This window comes from Giraffa tippelskirchi, chromosome 10 (genome assembly GCF_054371585.1).
Source record: "Giraffa tippelskirchi isolate mGirTip1 chromosome 10, T2T-mGirTip1v1.2.pri, whole genome shotgun sequence".
Classification (NCBI taxonomy): Eukaryota; Metazoa; Chordata; class Mammalia; order Artiodactyla; family Giraffidae; genus Giraffa; species Giraffa tippelskirchi.
In genome coordinates this window covers 94,637,174-94,658,423 of record NC_137284.1, presented here as the reverse complement: position 1 = coordinate 94,658,423, position 21,250 = coordinate 94,637,174, and the positions used below count along the sequence as shown (strand labels likewise).

The 21,250-nt window shown below is 40.1% G+C and overlaps 1 protein-coding gene across 16 annotated transcripts in view; it reads right to left on the bottom strand.

Annotated features, from left to right (window-relative positions):
• Positions 1 to 18,813: 18,813 nt before the first annotated feature.
• The window catches only part of BCAP29 (B cell receptor associated protein 29), a 56,755-nt gene continuing 54,318 nt past the window's right edge, over positions 18,814 to 21,250 (bottom strand). For all 16 annotated transcript variants that reach the window (XM_081535978.1, XM_081535966.1, XM_081535972.1 and 13 more), the window contains one exon: positions 18,814 to 19,082. In XM_081535978.1, the coding sequence (XP_081392104.1) occupies positions 19,050 to 19,082 (33 nt within the window). In that variant the 3' untranslated portion in view covers positions 18,814 to 19,049. The remainder of the gene's footprint in view (positions 19,083 to 21,250) is intronic.

The window sequence follows — 21,250 nt, the reverse complement described above, 5'->3', positions numbered from 1 at the left end:
TCTGTTTCACATATGATAATATACTTGTTTCAATGCCATTCTTTCAGAACGTCCCACCCTCACCTTCTCCCTCAGAGTCCATAAGACTGTTCTATGCATCTGTGTTTCTTATTCTGTCTCGCATATAGGGTTATCATTACCATCTTTCAAATTCCATATATATGCGTTAGTATACTGTATTGGTGTTTTTCTTTCTGGCTTACTTCACTCTGTATAATGGGCTCCAGTTTCATCCATCTCAATAGAACTGATTCAAATGTATTCTTTTTAATGGCTGAGAAATATTCCATTGTGTATATGTACCACAGCTTCCTTATTGATTTGTCTGCTGATGGACATCTAGGTTGCTTCCACGTCCTGGCTATTGTAAACAGTGCTGCGATGAACATTGGGGTACATGTGTCTCTTTCAATTCTGGTTTCCTCGGTGTGTATGCCCAGCAGTGGAATTGCTGGGTTGTATGGCAGTTCTATTCTCAGTTTTTTAAGGAATCTCCACACTGTTCTCCATAGTGGCTGAACTTGTTTGCATTGCCACCAACAGTGTAAGAGGGTTCCCTTTTCTCCACACCCTCTCCAGCATTTATTGCTTGTAGACTTTTGAATCAAGCTTTTTAAAATATATTAGGAAAACTAAGTGATTAAAATGGCTTATATGAATTATTCTTTTTTAAAGTAAAAGAATGATCCCTCTTTGTATCCATATGTTGCACAAGAACTTCCACACAGTTCAAATGGAATTTATTATCTTCTTTCAACCCCATTCTTGAACCTGTTCCTCTTTCAGGGTCTTCCACCTTGATGAATAGGTTACCCCTAAGGCAATAGCCTATCAGATCTCCCTCATCCTCTTCCTGCTCTTCTCAAAAATCATTCTCCAAACCAGTCAAAAACAGTTCTAGAAATGCAAATCTAGTTAGATCTATCTTTAGCTAAAATCTTTCAAAATAACTCTTCATTGCCATTAGCCCTCTCCTCTTATACACCTAAGATACTGATCTCTCTTTTATCTCTGAGCTTGGAGATCTGCTTCTTCCTCTGCTTGGAATTCCTTCCCACTTTGGCCATTCCTAGCTTCTGCCTTGGTTTTGTTGTTCCTTTCATGAATCCTTCCCCAGGAGCCAAAAGCAAGGTTAGATGATCTCCCTACACTGGCCCTTAGCAGTCTTACCACACTGAAGGGTACTTGTCTGAATTCACTATTAGACTCTAAACTCTTTTGAAGGTAAGGACTTCATCCAGAGTGTAATGGAGTCAGACTGAGTTTCAGCCAGAGCTCTGTTGTTTTCTACCTTTGTGACACTGGACAGTTGTTTAGCTTCCCCTTGATTGTATCTCATAGTTTAAAAAATAAGGTTATGTGAGAATAGTACCTAATTCATTATGTTAGTGTGAGAATTAAATGCACTGCCTGGCACATAGTGAACACATGATAAACGTTAACTCTTATAACTGAGTTTTGGAGCCTTGGGGAGCAGTTTGAGTTAGATCTTGGTATATTTTGAGCTTCATTTCAAAAAAAGGTACATGAGTGTATATATATGCTATTTGATGTTGCCAGGAATTGCTAATTTTATCTGTCAAAAATTTCTTCCTAGCACGCTCTTTTGAGTCATGGATTTTGGCTTTTAAGTAAGCTAAAGGTTGTTAATTGGGAGAATGGCCAGAAAAACTTATCCATGGCTTTTGAATCACACGTTGAGCAAATCTGGCATCACAAGCGTCAAGCTGCCTTCTGTTTCTAATCACTTCTCTTTCTAATTTAGTTTCTCCCACCAAAAGGGATTATAATTGATTTTCATTGCAGAGTCCGTGGAAGATGTCACAAGATGTAAAGGCAATTATTTTCCAGTAGATGGAACCCATATTTGCTGAACGTTGCTGTTGGCTTCATCCCAAATGCTAAGCAGTGGCAACACTTTCCTAGACTGAGACGACGTGCCATTTATCTGGAGGAAATGCACACATCTTGGCTGAGAGAAAGCTTTCATCTCCCCTACATCACTGAAATTCTTTTTTTTTTAAGTGGCAGCACTTTATTATTTATGAAAATCTCTTCAACAGCATGGAGGTCAATGGTCTGGGCCACAAAGGCTTTGCATCCAATTCTTGTCTCAAGATAGACTTCCCTCAGGGGATCGCACTCCCCCCCATACTCTGAATTTTCTTTTTCTTCCCTCCCTTCGTTTCTCAGCATGTATCCTTTCCTTCCCTTTATGTTAACCTTAAGAGAACAGCCTCCTGTCTCTTAAGTTTCCATATTCTGCTCTTCCAATCACGCTTTTTATTTTTTTTAATTTTTGAATGTATTCCACTCATGCTTATCATTTTCTAAGCTTAGGCATTTGTCTCTGCTTTGAAATTCCTATAAAAAGAGAGGCATCTGGAAGTGAGATTTTGGTCATCAAAGCCAATATCGTGAAAAATAGCGAACATTTCCAAAAAGAGGAAAATTGCAAGTGCAGAAAAAAACAATGCTGTTCTCCCCTTCTGTCTATCAGAAATTGACACATCAAGCTTTTGTTCATCAACTTCCTCTAGGAAGTCTCCCAGCCTCTTCCTTGGATTGAATGCTCCTTCTTTGGAGATCTTATTATATGTTTTTTTCCTACCACACATTTGACATCATTTGTGGTTGAGCCAGTTCCTTCTCTCTCTGTGTGTTAACTCCCAGTAGAAATAGGTTTCTTGAGGGCAGAAGCTTATCTCTGTGACCCTGGAAAAGTTTCCTAATCTGTCTCACAGATATAAGGAAGTAGTTATCTTTCACAGTATTGCTGTGATGATTAAACACAAGAGAACTTTCTAGACCTTGGTAGTTCATTCCTTTCTCTTTCTGCTTTGGTTTTGTAGTCCCTTCCATGGTGCTCATGCTGGATTCCAGGGATGAGATTTGGGTTTGAGACCCTGCTCTGCCATTCCTTGGGAAACTCAGGAGACATATTTAACTTCTCCAAGACTTATTTTTCTTGCTTGCAAATTGGGGATAATAAAAGTATTTGCATCATAGGATTTCTGCAATAATCAAATGAGGAGTGGGTAAAGCAATGAAAACTCAGCATACAGTGAGTACTCATTCAATGTTGGCTGTTGCTATTATGATAATGCTCAGTGTAGTTTTGGTGCCTAAAAAAATACTTAAATTGGGGAAAAATTCATAGCACGATCCTTTTAATAGATCAGCGGAGGTTACCTTGGTTACGATTTTCTACTCGATGGCTGTCTTGTATTTAGTTTGCCAATTCATCTGACACCTGGACCTTGTAAACCATTTGCTGGATCAGTTCAAACCTCATTCATGTAATAAAAATCAAAAATTGTTTGCAAGACAAAAGCCAGAACGAATTAGTAAGTGAAATCATAATCAAATAGGAAAGGTGTTTAACAGAGGGTGAATGAGAGATTCCCACTGGTATACATTGTCTTTAAAATCTTAATTAGAGTTCTGGAAAAGGCAAAGTCATATGCTGATATAATGTTAATCTAATTATACTAGGAACAAATGGAGATGCTAATATGGGCGGAAGACCAATATAAACAAATCTAAATAAGGCTTTCTCTCAAAGAGTTCATAATGTATTATAAACATTGCCTTCATCTCAACAGTACTTCTAGAAAAGTGAAATAGATTCCTAACTTAGCAATACTGTTTTCTTTTTTTAAACAATATTATGATTTTAGGAATTGACTAGTTCTACAAGGGTGCTTCCCAGGCAGCACTACTGGTAACAACTAAGCACCAGCACTTACCACATGCAATATCTAAGTTACCTGAAAAAAAAACCCAATCGCTGCTACTTTAAGAAAGAGGAAACTGAAGCTCACTGTGGTTAAATGATTTGGCTAATGTTACACAGCTAATATGTGCTGATGGTGGGGTTTGGAGTGAAAAGGCTCCAAATCCAACCCAAAGAATGAGGATTCACATTATCATAATTCTGCTTTCTATTCAGAATGAACTATATGGCAAGCCTCTATTACTTTTTATTTCCTGGTCTTTTTTTGGATGTGTTCCTTTGAGTTTTTTGGTTTGTTTTTTTTAAAGATTTATTTATTTATCATTGGTTGTGCTAGGTCTTTATTGTTGTGCAAGGGCTTTCTCTAGTTGCAGTGAGCAGGGGCTACTCCCTAGCTGCGGTGTGTGGGCTTCTTACTGCCGTGACTTCCCTTGTTGTGGAGCACAGGCTCTAAGGTGTGTAGGCTTCCATGATGTGGCTCATGGGTTCAATAGTTGTGGCGCATGGGCTTCGTCACTCCTGAGCATGTGGGATCTTTCCAGACCAGTGATCGAATCTATGTTCCCCACACTGGCAGGCAGATTCCACTGGACCACCAGGGAAGCCCCTTGCTTTCAGTTTTTATTTTGGGGGGTATTTTTTAGTTTCCTTCTCTTGTGTTATTTGTCTAGTTTTCCATGACCACTGAAACATCACCATTTAACCTCAAACACTCCTCCAGCATAGTCAAAGTCTCCTTTCCATTTGTTCATTATATCCAGTATGTTCATTCACATCAATTTAGTTCAGTCGCTCAGTTGTGTCCAACTCTTTGCGACCCCATGAACTGCAGCACACCAGGCCTCCCTGTCCATCACCAACTCCTGGAGTCTACCCAAACCCATGTCCATCGAGTCAGTGATGCCATCCAACCATCTCATCCTCTGTCGTCCCCTTCTCCTCCTGCCCCCAATTCTTCCCAGCATTAGGGTCTTTTCCAATGAGTCAACTCTTCACATGAGGTGGTCAAAGTATTGGTGGCCAAAGTATTCAGCTTCAACATCAGTCCTTCTAATGAACACCCAGGACTGATCTCCTTTAGGATGGACTGGTTGGATCTCCTTGCAGTCCAAGGGACTCTCAAGAGTCTTCTCCAACACCACAGTTCAAAAGCATCAATTCTGCGGCGCTCAGTTTTCTTCACCATCCAACTCTCACATCCATACATGACCACTGGAAAAACCATAGCCTTGACTAGATGGACCTTTGTTGGCAAAGTAATGTCTCTGCTTTTAAATATGCTATCTAGGTTGGTCATAACCTTCCTTCCAAGTAGTAAGTGTCTTTTAATTTCATGGCTGCAATCACCATCAGCAGTGATTTTGGAGCCCAAAAATATAAAGTCTAACACTGTTTCCACTGTTTCCCCATCTATTTCCCATGAAGTGATGGGACCAGATGCCATGATCTTAGTTTTCTGAATGTTGAGCTTTAAGCCAACTTTTTCACTTTCCTCTTTCACCTTCATCAAGAGGCTCTTTAGTTCTTCTTCACTTTCTGCCATAAGGGTGGTGTCATCTGCATATCTGAGGTTATTGATATTTCTCCCGGCAATCTTGATTCCAGCTTGTGTTTCTTCCAGCCCAGCGTTTCTCATGATGTACTCTGCATCTAAGTTAAATAAGCAGGGTGACAATATACAGCCTTGATGTATTCCTTTTCCTATTTGGAACCAGTCTGTTGTTCCATGTCCAGTTCTAACTATTGCTTCCCGACCTGCATACAGGTTTCTCAAGAGACAGGTCAGATGGTCTGGTATTCCCATTTCTTTCAGGATTTTCCAGTTTATTGTGAACCACACAGTCAAAGGCTTTGGCATAGTCAATAAAGCAGAAATAGATGTTTTTCTGGAACTCTCTTGCTTTTTTGATGATCCAGTAGATGTTGGCAATTTGATCTCTGGTTCCTCTGCCTTTTCTAAAACCAGCTTGAACATCTGGAAGTTCATGGTTCACGTATTGCTGAACAGGAATTTGATTAACAACATCTTCCTGAAAAAGCCTCTCCCAGAGTCATCTGAGCTGCTTCCTAGCTAAGAATCTCCCTTCCCCATCCTCCTGCCCTCTGTCTCTCCCTGAGCTGATCTCCGTTTTTGTGGTTCCTGGCTTCCTCCTTCTCAGTTTACTCATCACTTAGGTGGAGCACATCCTCTAGCCTCAGTCTCCTGAGGAGGGGTGTGGGAGAGGTAAATTTTTTGAGAATTTAAGAGCCTGAAAATGTTTTTATTCTTCCTTCATACTTGATTTATAACTGGGATGAGTATAGAATTCTGGGTTAGAAATACTTTTCTCTCAGACTTTTGAAAGCCTTGCTCTATCATCTTTTACCTCCCAGATTTCCTTTTGAGAAGTTTGGATTCCCTTCACCTTTGTGTGTTGGTTTTCTCACTTGAAACTTGTAGAATCTTCTCTTTGAACTCAGGTCATTTGAGTGGGTCTATTTTTAGACAGTATGCTAGGGATATGATGATATGATGGGCTCTCCTCCGTTTTTCCCTAAAAGGGCTCATTTCTATTTTCTGGAAAAAAAATTTTTTTTTTATAGCTTCCAATTCTGATTTCATGGGTGTATTGAAATAAGAACTCAGTTTCTCTGAAGACATTGAGTTATTATTTTTACTGTACTTTTCTTCTTCCTGCACATTTTGTATTTTTATCACAGTTTTTTTTTTTTCCAGCTTGTTTTTTTGGTTTCTATTTTTTTCATATCAGAGGCTTTTCTTAGGTCTCCTCAGATTTGAATGCCTCCTTGTATTTACAAGTAGGGGCCTCAGGAGCTGCCCAGAATCTCTGAGTGAGAGGGTGAGGTGTCCTGCAGGGAGAGTTGACTGGGAAACCCTGATGTCAACACTCATGGCTGTGTCATAAGGTCTTTCCTCCAGGGTCTGAGAGATCCTCACCTAGAAAAAGACTTGTTTGGTCTTCTGCCTGGAAGTGAGGGACTGGCTGCTGTCATGGTGGGTTGAAGGAGAAGTTCTGCAATTAGTATGATGTGTCATTTACTTAACTGATGTGTTTTCTCTTTTGCAAAAATATCTTCTGCTTTACCCTCTTCAAAGAGACGAAGTGTCTCTGTTGGGGTACGGGAGGGCCATCACCCAGCGCTGCAGGAAGACGGGGCATCTAGGGATCTAAGTGCTTTTCAAACAGCTTTCAACCAACCCTCCTCGTTTCAGCCTATGCCCGCCCTCCTTTGCCGGGAGTAGCTGGTGCCATCACTCCCAGAGCTTCTGTTATTTGACCCTTTTCTTGACTTGCCCCTGCTCCCCCACCTCCTCCCTCCTCCGAAAGTAGAATTCATTCTTTTTCATTTCTACCAAGTCAGTCCCACCTGTTCATCTGCTCTGCAGCTCCTAGAACATTGGTGCTGTTCCTTCTCATACTCACTTTATTCTTATAGGTTTATGCCTTAAAAACTTTCTTTAGTTTTAGCTAATGATGAGTTTTAGCGCAGTTTATGCCTTAAAAATTTTCTTTAGTTTTAGTGCAGTTTAGGAGAGAGTAAATGTGTATGTTCAACCAGCTATCTTTTTGAAATTCTGTTTTCTTTAGATAAAATCCTGCATCTGATATCTTCTAGTGTTGACAGAATTTTGCAACTGCCTTCCTTAGGGAAAACCAAAGGCAGCAGGCTCTGGGCATGGTGAGCTCGGGTCCCACTCTGTTTCAGTTTTGAAATGTACAACTGCGCTGTGGATTCCCTCATAGATAGTCTAATTAAAAGTATAAATTCTCCCGGGAACTATACACAGTATTTTATAATAATCTTATAAGGGAAAAGAATCTGAAAAATATGTATGTATAACTGAGTCACTTAGCTATATACCTGAAACTACACATTGATTTACACACTGAAAATCAACTAATACTTCAATTAAAAAAATAAAATTCCCTCTATACTCCACCCCCCCAACACCCCACCAAATTTTCCACACTAAGAACTAATAAAATGTTATGGGACTCTGATTACAAATCACACTTTCAAAAGTACTTGGCATTCACATAGTTTCCTCACTGTGGTAGCTAGAACGATAAAGTGAAGTGAAAGTGTTAGCCACTCAGTCATGTCTGACTCTTGCAACCCCATGGACTATAGGCTGCCAGGCTCCTCTGTCCACGGAATTCTCCAGGCAAGAATATTGGAGTGGATATTCTCTTCTCCACGGGTTCTTCCTAACCCGGGGTTGAACCCAGGTCTCCTGCATTGCAGGCAGATTCTTTATCATTTGAGCCACCACAGGAGCTCAGATAGAACAATAGCACCACCCTCCCCGAAAGATGACCATATTCTAATCCTCAGAAACTGTTAAGTTGTTAAATTATGTGGCAAAGAGGAATTAAGGTAGCAGGTGGAATTAAATCAAAAGCAGATGGTAAGCAAATCAATTGCCTTTAAGATCAAGATTATCCTGGCTTCTCTGGGTAGGACACCATGTAATCACCAGAGTCCTTAAATGTAAAAGAGGGAAGCAGAAGACAAATGTCAGAGTGCAACGTGACATGAGAAGGACTCCATTGGCCGTAACTGGCTCTGAGGACAGAATGGGGCCAGACAAGTGCAGAGCTCGAAAAGGTGGGAAACAGATCATCCACTAGAGCTTCCAGAAGGAACCTGCCCTGCTAACACTTGGATTTTAGCTCCCTCACACTTGGAAGAAAAGTTATGACCAACATAGAAAGCATATTAAAAAGCAGAGACATTACTTTGCTAACAAAGGTCTGTCTAGTCAAGGCTGTGGCTTTTCCAGTGGTCATGTATGGATGTGAGAGTTGGAGTATAAAGAAAGCTGAGCACTGAAGAATTGATGCTTTTGAACTGTGGTGTTGGAGAAGACTCTTGGGAGTCCCTTGGAATGCAAGGAGATCCAACCAGTCCATTCTAAAGGAGATCAGTCCTGGGCGTTCATTGAAAGGACTGATGCTGAAGCTGAAACTCCAATACTTTGGCCACCTGATGCGAAGAACTGACTCATTGGAAAAGACCCTGATGCTGGGAAAGATTGAAGGCAGGAGGAGAAGGGGATGACAGAGGGTGAGATGGTTGGATGGCATCACTGACTCGATGGACATGAGTTTGAGTGGACTCCAGGAGATGGTGATGGACAGGGAGGCCTGGTGTGCTGCAGTCCATGGGGTCGCAAAGAGTCGGACACGACTGAGCGACTGAACTGAACACTCATTGCAGACTTGTAATCCCAGGAATCTTAAAAGGATACACTTGTTGTTATGAGCAACATTTGTGATAATGTGTTGCAGCAGCCCTGGGAAACTAATATACGTATTATGAAGTAAAACAGCAATTGTGATGCATGTTCCACTAAATTTTGAAAAAGTTGATTACATTAACTTTTCCTTCTCATTTCTTGCCTAGAGGCAGATTTGCTTACTTTAATATTTACTTATTTGGCTGTGCCAGATCTTAGTTGTGGCATGAGGGATCTTGGATCCTAGTTGTGGCATGTGAAATTTTGTTGTTGTTTAGTTGTGGCATGCAAACTCTTAGTTGCAGCATGTGGAATCTATCTAGTTCCCTTACTAGGGCTTGAACCCAAGTCCCTTGTATTGGGAGCACAAAGTCTTAGCCACTTGAATACCTAGAGGTAGATTTGTATGAAGTTTAAGCTTTGGGCCTCTCACCTGACACAGGTACCCTTGGAATACTGGAGTGGTTGAGCACAGCCAGGAAGCATTCCTGATAAACTGACCAGGGAGACCCTAGTAGAAAGGGAGCTGGGTCTCCAAGGCTCTAGCAATTTGTTGTCATTTTTGTTCTTATTCTGAAGAAATTCTCATGTTCAAACCTAATTTTGCTTTGGTACTTTTATATTGTTTTTCTTACAGAGATTTCCACAAATTTTATCTGCTCTGGGCAACCCCACACTCCACCAATTGTAGACCTGGTCCTACCCTTGCCTTCCTCTTATTTTTCAAAGAGCTAGAAATATCCATGAATCAAGGCAAATTGGAAGTGGTCAAACAGGAGATGGCAAGAGTGAATGTCGACATTCTAGGAATCAGCGAACTAAAATGGACTGGAACGGGTAAATTTAACTCAGATGACCATTATAACTACTACTGTGGGCAGGAATCCTTTAGAAGAAATGGAGTAGCCATCATGGCCAACAAAAGTACTTGGATGCAATCTCAAAAACGACAGAATGCTCTCTGTTTGTTTCCAAGGCAAACCATTCAATATCACGGTATTCCAAGCCTATATTCTGATCAGTAACACTGAAGAAGCTGAAGTTGAATGGTTCTAAGAAGACCTACAAGACCTTTTAGAACTAACACCCCAAAAAGATGTCCTTTTCATAATAGGGTACTGGAATGCAAAAGTAGGAAGTCAAGAAACACCTGGAGTAACAGGGAAATTTGGCCTTGGATTACAGAATGAAGCAAGGCAAAGGCTAATAGAGTTTTGCCAAGAGAACGCACTGGTCATAGCAAACGCCCTCTTCCAACAACACAAGAGAAGATTCTACACATGGGCATCACCAGATGGTCAACACTAAAATCAGATTGATTATATTCTTTGCAGCCAAAGATGGAGAAGCTCTATACAGTTAGCAAAAACAAGACCAGGAGCTGACTGTGGCTCAGATCGTGAACTTCTTATTGCCAAATTCAGACTTAAATTGAAGAAAGTAGGGAAAACCACTAGACCATTCAGGTATGACCTAAATCAAATCCCTTATGATTATACAGTGGAAGTGACAAATAGATTTAAGGGACTAGATCTGATAGACAGAGTGCCTGATGAATTATGGACAGAGGTTCGTGACATTGTACAGGAGACAGGGATCAAGACCATCCCCATGGAAAAGAAATGCAAAAAAGCAACATGGCTGTCTGAGGAAGCCTTACAAATAGCTGTGAAAAGAAGAGAAGTGAAAAGCAAAGGAGAAAAGGAAGGATATTCCCATCTGAATGCAGAGTTCCAAAGAACAGCAAGGAGAGATAAGAAAGCCTTCCTCAGCGATCAATGCAAAGAAATAGAGGAAAACAACAGAATGGGAAAGACTAGAGATCTCTTCAGGAAAATTAGAGATACCAAGGGAACATTTCATGCAAAGAAGGGCTTGATAAAGGACAGAAATGGTATGGACCTAACAGAAGCAGAAGATATTAAGAAGAGGTGGCAAGAATATACAGAAGACCTGTACAAAAAAGATCTTCACGACTGAGATAATCATGATGGTGTGATCACTCACCTAGAGCCAGACATCCTGGAATGTGAAGTCAAGTGGGCCTTAGAAAGCATCACTACAAACAAAGCTAGTGGAGGTGATGGAATTCCAGTTGAGCTATTTCAAATCCTGAAAGATGATGCTGTGAAAGTGCTGCACTCAGTATGCTAGCAAATTTGGAAAACTCAGCAGTGGCCACAGGACTGGAAAAGATCAGTTTTCATTCCAATCTCAAAGAAAGGCAATGACAAAGAATATTCAAACTACCATACAATTGCACTCATCTCATACACTAGTAAAGTAATGCTCAAAATTCTCCAAGCCAGGCTTCAGCAATATGTGAACCGTGAACTTCCAGATGTTCAAGCTGGTTTTAGAAAAGGCAGAGGAACCAGAGATCAAATTGCCAACATCCGCTGGATCATCAAAAAAGCAAGAGAGTTCCAGAAAACCGTCTATTTCTGCTTTATTGACTATGCCAAAGCCTTTGACTGTGTGGATCACAATAAACTGTGGAAAATTCTGAAAGAGATGGGAATACCAGACCACCTGACTTGCCTCTTGAGAAACCTGTATGCAGGTCAGGAAGCAACAGTTAGAACTGGGCATGGAGCAACAGACTGGTTCCAAATAGGAAAAGGAGTACATCAAGGCTGTATATTGTCACCTTGCATATCTAACTTAGATGCAGAGCACATCATGAGAAATGCTGGGCTGGAAGAAGCACAAGCTGGAATCAAGATTGCCGGGAGAAATATCAATAACCTCAGATATGCAGATGACACCACCCTTATGGCAGAAAGTGAAGAGGAAGTAAAAAGCCTCTTGATGAAAATGAGAGAGGAGAGTGAAAAAGTTGGCTTAAAGCTCAACATTCAGAAAACTAAGATCATGGCATCTGGTCCCATCACTTCATGGGAAATAGATGGGGAAACAGTGGAAACAGTGTCAGACTTTATATTTTTGGGCTCCAAAATCACTGCTGATGGTGATTGCAGCCATGAAATTAAAAGATGCTTATTCCTTGGAAGGAAAATTATGACCAACCTAGATAGCATATTAAAAAGCATTACTTTACCAACAAAGGTTTGTCTAGTCAAGGCTATGGTTTTTCCAGTAGTCATGTATGGATGTGAGAGTTGGATGGTGAAGAAAGCTGAGCACCGCAGAATTGATGCTTTTGAACTGTGGTGTTGGAGAAGACTCTTGAGAGTCCTGTGGACTGCAAGGAGATCCAACCAGTCCATCCTAAAGGAGATCAGTCCTGGGTGTACATTGGAAGGACTGACGTTGAAGCTGAAACTCCAATACACTGGCCACTTCATGCGAAGAGTTGACTCATTGGAAAAGACTCTGATGCTGGGAAGGACTGGGGGCAGGAGGAGAAGGGGATGACAGAGGATGAGATGGCTGGATAGCATCACCGACTCGATGGACATGAGTTTGGGTAAACTCCGAGAGTTGGTGATGGACAGGGAGGCCTGGTGTGCTGGGATTCATGGGGTCGCAAAGAGTTGGACACGACTGAGCGACTGAACTGTCCTGAACTGAGAAATATCACACATGCTCAAGTGCAGAAAGGAAAGGAAAGGAAAAATAAGTGTGGCAATAAAGGTTCAAGTGGCTACTAAAACAGCTCAGACCCAGGCCCTTCCACAAGATCAAATCTGCCAATGGGATTTGAAGGGAAATATGTCACTGGTCTGGAACAGGGATGTATTAAGACAGTTGGTCAAAATTGTAATTAATTTTGTTGTAATCTTAAAACAATAGGATATACTCTAAAGACACGGAATGGGAGGAATTATCTGACGAGAATCTGATACATTAGAAATAGAATTAAATCCAAATAAACATTTATTGCATTTCTATGCAAATGAGACGCTGAGCTTTGCCTGGGGCAGGAGGAGGGGTGTGAGGAGAATGACAACCCATAATTGTCAGGAAGAAGTTCTCAGAAACTGCCTTATGCTGCCTTTTCATTGTGTAGAACTAGGGGGTCCACTTTTAAAGCATATTTATAAATTCTCTTTTCAGATTATCTTTTTCTTCCTTTCTCTCCTTCCATCCCATTCTCTTTCCTTCCCTCCTGTTCTCTCTCCCCCTCCCTTTTCCCCCTTTGTTTTTGTCTTTCTTTCCTTTCTCCCTTCCTTCTCTTCTCTTCTTCATGAAGGCAATTTTCCATTGGGTACCAGTTTTTGTATAATATTCAGAGTCGATTTCTTCCAGAAAAAGTTGTTTTACCTCATCTAATCCTCTAAGTCCCCAAGGTGGAGTCTTGGTGGTTGTTTAGTTGCTCAGTCCTGTTTGACTCTTTGTGACTCCATGGACTGTAGCCCACCAGGCTCCTCTGTCCATGGGATTTCCCAGGCAAGAATACTGGAATGAGTTGCCATTTCCTTCTCCAGAATCTTTCCCCAACCCAGGAATAGAGCCTGTGTCTCCTGGATTGGAGGTGGTCTCCTGCTTCGCAGGCAGATTCTTACCCCGAGCCACCCCAGGTGGTGAGGTAGTCTTTCTCGTTAAAAATGAAGAAACTAGGAGTCAAAGTGGGATTTGATTTCAGGTGATTTATGCATATAATAATTATGTTTGTCTGCTTGTAGAGCATTTTCTGCCTATAAAGTTTCTCATTAAATGTCCAACAGCAGGGGATGAATCACATGCTCTTTGTTGCAGGACTGTGGCTTTCATCTCCTTTTTCTGTCCTCACATAAAGGGTGGTTATGGCACAGTCCTGTTGCTTGGGTGGGTAATTCTCAATGGTGTAGTTAGTAGTGAACGGGGCATATGGGTACGACTGTACGTAACTTGAAAAAACCCTGACCCATCAGGTGATGGGTGATGTTTATACACCCTATTGGAGGTCCTGCTGTAGGAAAATATGTATTGATGTGGAAGAATAAAAGCAAGTCACAAAATAGTAAATTTCTATCTGTATCAAAATGAGTAAAATACATTACATCCATAAAAAGGAAAACTATGCAGCAAGTCAAGAAGCAGGGAGGATCTATATCCATTAACCATGACCAGCTCAAAAACCGTGCTGAATGAGAAAAACAGCTAAATGTACATTCAGTACTATAAGCTACCAACGCACAGTAACAACTGAAAGGAGCCTAAAAGTGTACTACACAAAAACTATGCAAGACGTTTTTGAAAAAAAGCATAAAAGTATTCTAAAAGATATTTTCTTAAAACCGCAATAGACACACCCTGATCAAATTAGAATTATCTTTGGACTCAGATAACAGAAAACCCAAAACAACAACAGTTTAAACAAGAGGGTTTGTTTCTCTCTCATGTATGAGAAATCCAAAAGCTGGCAAAACCTCTGGTGTGCACAGCAATGAGTGGTTCATCAAGGAATTCATCTGCTTCATCTCATTAGATACTTGTAAAACCCAGAACAAGACAGGTTAACACCATTTTGCAGATGAGAAAACTGAGATTTCAAGAAACCTTAACCTGCTTGAAGTCACAGACTTGAGACCAAACCAGTGTGACTGCCTACAGTCCCTAAGTCACAGCCTCCTGTTTTGGTTGGTTGGAATCCCCATATCCTTAGACTCAGATGAACACCCAGAAAATCTCAGATAACCTGCTTGGGACCTTTAGTTAATATTCCTAGAGTAAGAACTATGCTAACACAGTGTTAATTGGGTCTGTCAGACATCAGTGCTTTGAGACTTCCAAAAATGTGTACCTTGAGAAAGCAATGATTAGGACTAACTCAGTCTCCTTGTTCTTTGTAGGCCTGGCATTGGTGAGGGCTCATCTCTTTTCTGATGACAGTATCTGTCTGTCATTAACAACATAAAATGTTTTGTCCTAGAGTGGGTTGCATTTGAACTTCCTTTCTTCCAGCTATATTTTTATTATTTTGTCAATCTTTATAATCAACTATCATTTCACATGTATTGATATCAAATAATAAATAACAATGATTTTCAAGAATCTAGGACAAAAAGATTTATCGGCTCTGTGTTTTGAGATCCAATTAAACATTTCTGAGGAAAAAAAAAAAAAAGCAAGTCACAAAATAGTACGTATGGTATGATTTCATTTTTGTAAATATTTGTATATGTATAAATATATACACGTTACAAATGTATGTAAGAACATTAACTGAGCTGTATTTTTTTCTGTCTTCTATGTTGTGTGTCAGTTTTGTTTCAAGAGAAAAACTTGAAAAAAAAAGCTTTCAGGAAGTAAATCCTTGTAGAGTGTTATTTCAGGAAGTCCTTGGCTGAGATGTGGCAGGAAGTCATCAGTGCGCTGAGAATGAGAATGAAATTCTTTATCATGGTGTTGCTTCAGGAGGAACAAAGATTTCTGAAGGAGTGATAATACAGTATGGAGAAACCTGGTTGACCAGGAAGGCATCTGGCTTCGGGAGCAAAGCCAAAACTTCAAATATGTTCTTTGCTCAAATTTAGAAAACCGGTGACCACGAAGAACAAAAAACCGTGTAGGAACTTTAGTCTTTCCTAATTTTGTCACAATCAGAAGTCAAGCTCTTATTTCTGTGTGTGTGTACAAGGGGTAACTGAATGCTCTTGTGTTTGCGTGCTTTGTCCTCCTTGTGGTGAAAGTCACAGTAAAGATAAAAAAGGAGAGACCAGAAGTCTACTTCCCTTGTAAATTCTTCCTATGTAAAATGCACAGATATTGTGGGGGCACACTGCATGCTGCTGATGGACTAATAACGGTTACGTTAAATATAAAAAGCTGGACTGTAGAGAAAGTAGAGGATGTATTTAAAATCATGATCCAAATGTAAATGGCAGGCATGATGAGACTCTTTGAGTAGGAAAGAGATGGGCGGTCCCTCCCATCTACATACCACCAGAGCTGAACTATGAAATAATAAAATGCACTTAGTAAATTATTATTTATCACTAGGTCGTGTGCGACTCTTCTGTAACCTCATGGACTGTAGCCTGCCAGGCTCCTCTGTCCATGGGATTTTCCAGGCAAGAATACTGGGGTGGGTTGCCATTTCCTTCTGCAGGGGATCTTCCCAGCCCAGGGATTAAGCCCATGTCTCCTGCAATACAGGCAGATTCTTTACCACTGAGCCACTTGGGAAGCCCCAGTTAACTGATTTAAGAAATGCTAAAACAAAGAGCAAACTGAATTCTCATTAGTGGGGGTCAAGAACTCTAGGAAGGGTAGGCTGAAGAATAAAAGAAATTCAAAAGGGCTTCATGGACTTCAGATAACTCATTCTAGACATGAGCAAGGCATAAAAAGCCTGCTGTATTTACACATTGCATCATGGGTCCTCAAACACGTGGTGCAACACATGTTGGTTGGACCAGGCATGGCCGTTCAGCTCTGGTGGTATGTAGATGGGAGGGACAGAGAAGGCAATGAATCTTCTCTGGGTGGGAATGCAGAACCAGACCAAGCCACAGAGGTGGAGCAGAATAATGGGAGCAGGTGCATCCAGGACACTGTAGCTGTGTGGTCCGAGAAGGCAAAGCTCTCAGCAGGAGGCAAGCAGAGCCCCACCGGGACTACAGCGTGGGAATTTACAGATCCAGGCAGGTTGGTGGCATCAAGACAGCACCATAGGAAGCAGTTAAATTCCAGGCTCTAGACTGGAGTTCCTAGTAATCTAGTTACCAGTACTGGGGTCCAATATAGAGTCAGACAAGCAATGAAGATGACTAATGCCAAATTCTAGATGGAACTTCTTTCTTTTTTTGGCCACACTGAGTGGCATGTGGGAATTAGTTTCCCAATCAGGGCTCGAACCCATGCTCTTTGCATTGGAAGTGCAGTCTTAACCACTGGACTGCCAGGGAAGTCCCTCAGCTAGAGCTTCTTATAGACTTTCTATAACCTGGAACTTCAAGGTACATTTGCAAGTAGGGAGAGAATCTGACAAAACTATTAACTGATAGAAAAGGGTAAGTGTAACCCTTCTGTTTGAACCTATAATACAGCCTAAGATATAAGGAAGTCATTACTGACAGGAGGAACTTAATACGCCATTTGACTAGGTCCGTGTTTATTTATAATAATAGGATTTGCTAAACATCCTCACTGACAAGGAGAGTCAAAAGAATTAACAAGCAGAGCTCAAGAGGCTTCAGCGTGGTGTGAAACAGACACACTCGGGAGCCCGACTCCATGGTCCAAACCTTGGTTAGTACATGGCAGTATTTCATTTAGTAAATTATAGCTAATTTGTGTACAAAAACTGGAGTAATATCTGGGGAACCAGGACACCTAAATTCTAGACTCAAATCCTAGCCCTGGATCTAACTACTCATGTTAACTTGGGAAAACTGAGTGCACTTTTGAGGACTGTTTGCAGACCTGTACAATTGTGATGAGGCCTAAGACTACTTGAATGTATAAAGTGGTTTCTGGGAATCTTTCAAATCCTTACGCTCTTCAAAGAGCACCTGGTCTTTCCCCTTGCTGTACAGTCTGCACAACCTTTGAGAATCACTGTGTTATCTCAGTTTATATATTAATCCCGATCTAAATGTTATGATTCCCATTTCAGAGATGAGGAAATGGAAATCTAGCAAGTTTGATTTATCTGTGCAAAATCCCATGGCTAAATTAGTGGTGAGAATAGGATTATTATTTGGTTGTCAGTTCTAAAGCTGTGTAATTTCTATTTTTCTGTATGTTATTCTGTCATTAGACTAGATTTGTTGACCAGGCCAGGATCATAAATACTCAGAATCTATATCTCACTCTGGTAGGCTGGCACGTTGATATTTTTAAGTTGCTACTTGTTCAGTTCTCTCCTCTGTCAGCATTCCCTTGCCTTGTTATTTATGGTTCTGTCAGCCCATATGGCCTAACTCCCATTTCTTACTCTGTTAAATGTCTCCTACATGTCTGTTTTCCAGCAGTAACTACTTTTATCTGAAATAAAATTCTTATGTACTTGCTCATTTGTTATGCACTTGCCACGTTACAATGAAAAAAACTAATTATGCATGAAGTTGGTGCTAAAATGATCATAACAAAGGATAAAACAAACATCAGGGAAGTAAACACTCCAGTAATTATTTTCCATTTTCTTTTATATCTAGGTCTTTAAGAAACAAGGAAGATAGCTTTCAAGTCTAAACACTGGAACAACCTAAATCACATTAATATAACAATCATCCTCTCCTAAAGGAAACTAAACGAATATATGAATGGAAAATAGTATTTAATATGTAGCTTTCAGAATATAGAAACATCTCAGAGAAACTGTGACACCAGTGTATGCATATATGAGGTGAAGTGAAGTTGCTCAGTCATGTCCTACTCTTTGTAACCCCATTGACTGTAGCCTACCAGGCTCCCCCATCCATGGGATTTTCCAGGCAAGAATACTGGAGTGGGTTGCCATTTCCTTCTCCAGGGGATCTTCCCGACCCAGGGATGGAACCTGGGTCTCCTGCATTGTAGGCAGACGCTTTTACTGTCTGAGCCACCAGGGAAGTCCCATATCTGTATAATTAGCAACTCTCATAGCAATGGGAAACATGGCTTTTTGGATACATTATACATAAACTTTCTATCTCAAGAATTCCACATTGTTGTAAAATAATTTCAGTTCAGTGCTATGGCAGTTATGCAAATAGATGTAAACTCCATTCCCAGATGAACATTAAAAAAGCAGAATGCCTACTAATTATGTGTTATTAACACAAATGTCAACAAAAATAGTTTAAAAGGTGCAGAAACACAATACTGAAAATGTAATTATCAATATAGCTGTCTTAAAAGAGTTACCTAGTACCATCAGTTTTAAAAAAAAGCACTTAAGGTCACTGTTTTCATGTTTCACTCTTTCAGCCACCATACACCAGTGTTACTATCAGTATCTAAATAAAGTGTTTAACATGCTTATGTTTTATTTAGGAGATGGAATACAGGCTTTACAATATATCTGAAACATCAATACTGCGATAATGCCATTATGATAAGTCTATGTGTGTGGCATTAAAAAAATAATGGCTGGTCATAGTATGTTTTTCGGAACTGAATTTTATATTTTCTAGAGGCTAACATGATAACAAATTTTTCTTCTTGACATGGTGTATTCACAATCTTCTTTCATAAAGTTCACAGGCATTTCTTGTCTTTCCCTGCAAGATCCTGTAAGAAAAAAACATGACTTGGGAAGTTATAGAGAAACATATTCATAAATATGACAAGGACTTTTAAAAAACATTCTCTTTCAATTCTGGTTTCCTTGGTGTGTATGCCCAGCAGTGGGATTGCTGGGTTGTATGGCATGGAAGCAACCTAGGTGTCCATTGGCAGAAGAATGGATAGGAAAGTTGTGGTACATACACACAGGAATATTACTCAGCTATAAAAAAGAATGCATTTGACATATATATGGAATTTGAAAGATGGTAACGATAACCCTATATGCGAGACAGAATAAGAGACACAGATGCATAGAACAGTCTTATGGACTCTGAGGGAGAAGGTGAGGGTGGGACGTTCTGGGAGAATAGCATTGAAACATGTATATTATCACATGTGAAACAGAACACCATTTCATGTTCGATGCATGAGACAAATGCTCAGGGCCGGGGCAATGGGATGACCCAGAGGGATGGGATGGGGAGGGAGGTGGGTGGGGGGTCCAGGAAGGGGAACACATGTAAACCCATGGCTGATTCATGTCAATGTATGGCAAAAACTATTACAATATTGTAAAGTAATTAGCCCCCAACTAAAATAAATAAATTTATTAAAAAAAAAAAAAAGAATGCATTTGAGTCAGTTCTAAAGAGGTGGATGAAACTGGAGCCTATTACACAGAGTGAAGTAAGTCAGAAAGAAAAACACCAATATAGTATATTAATGCATATATATGGAATTTAGAAAGATGGTAATGACGACCTTATATGCAAGATAGCAAAAGAGACACAGATGTAAAGAACAGACTTTTGGACTCTGTGGGAGAAGGTGAGGGTGGGATGATTTGAGACAACAGTATTGAAACATGTATGTATGTTACCATATGTGAAATAGATGACCAGTCCAAGCTTGATGCATGAAACAAGCACTCAGAGCCAATGCACTGGGACAACCCTGAGGGATGGGATGGGGAGGGAGGTGGGAGGGGGGTTCAGGATGGGGGGCACATGTACACCCATGGCTGATTCATGTCAATGTATGGCAAAAACCACCACAATATTGTAAAGTAACCAGCCTCCAATTAAAATAAATTAAAAAAATAAAAAACATTCTCTTTTCTGTGTATAGTTATTAATTACAAGGATAATCAAATGAAAATACAAAGTCTCAGATTTTAAAACACTACAAAATGTGTAGTTTTACTTGAAAAAGTGTTTAAAAGGAGAAGAAATAACACTGTTGTTAAGTTCATCTTTTCCCTTGCTTTAATCTATTTTGCTTTCATTTCACAGGTTATACAAGGAAAACAAAATTTCTGAAATTCCCCTTTTGCAAACCTAATTAAGATTTTTGGCAAAGAAAGAATGAAGGAAACAAAAAAATCCATATGGGTGGCTTTTTTTGTTGTTGTTTCTCTGACATTTGCCAGTAGAACTGGCTTCCAAATATACTCTTTGCTGATCATAAGACGACTATAATACATCATTTAAAACTGGAGAAAAATGGGATAGAAATTAACCATAAGAGATCATTTTCTACATTGAGAAAAAATAAAACAAACAATGGAGTTGTGTGGTTATTGCTGCAACAGAGAAGCTATCAAGCTCTCTTTTGGGCTGAGCATTCTTGCTTTCAGGGCAACTTCAGTAACATTAACTTAAAGCAACTGAGTCAGAGGACAGCATTAGAGGAGGCATCTGAATAACAAGGTATAGCTCTTATGTGTTTACATATATCTTACCACTTTAGATAAAAATCATAGCTTTAATGCAGCTGCTACCCTGACGAGTCCCTTAAGAGAAGGGTGCCATTTTCCAAAATGAAACTTTAAAAGTGGCTAGTGCTGACAAGTCTGTGCTGTCAATGACCTTGAGTACGTTCTGTGCTTTTTTTTTTTTCTAGACGAGAGTCAGGGCAAACAAGGAAAGGCAAAGACTACATGTTTTGAAGGTACTGTTTTCTTGTATTTATTTAGTGCCTATAACAGGCAGGGGATCAGATGGGGAAATCCAAAGAGGTTTAAAAGATATAAAGTGGGATTTGTTTACAACAGAGAAACCAGTTTCCCCTCTTCCACCTGTTTCCTTAATATTTTAACAGTCCTTTATGTCATGATTTATTTTATTTAAAGTAAATAAAGTATATAAAACTGAAAAGTTAAGTTTCCCTAA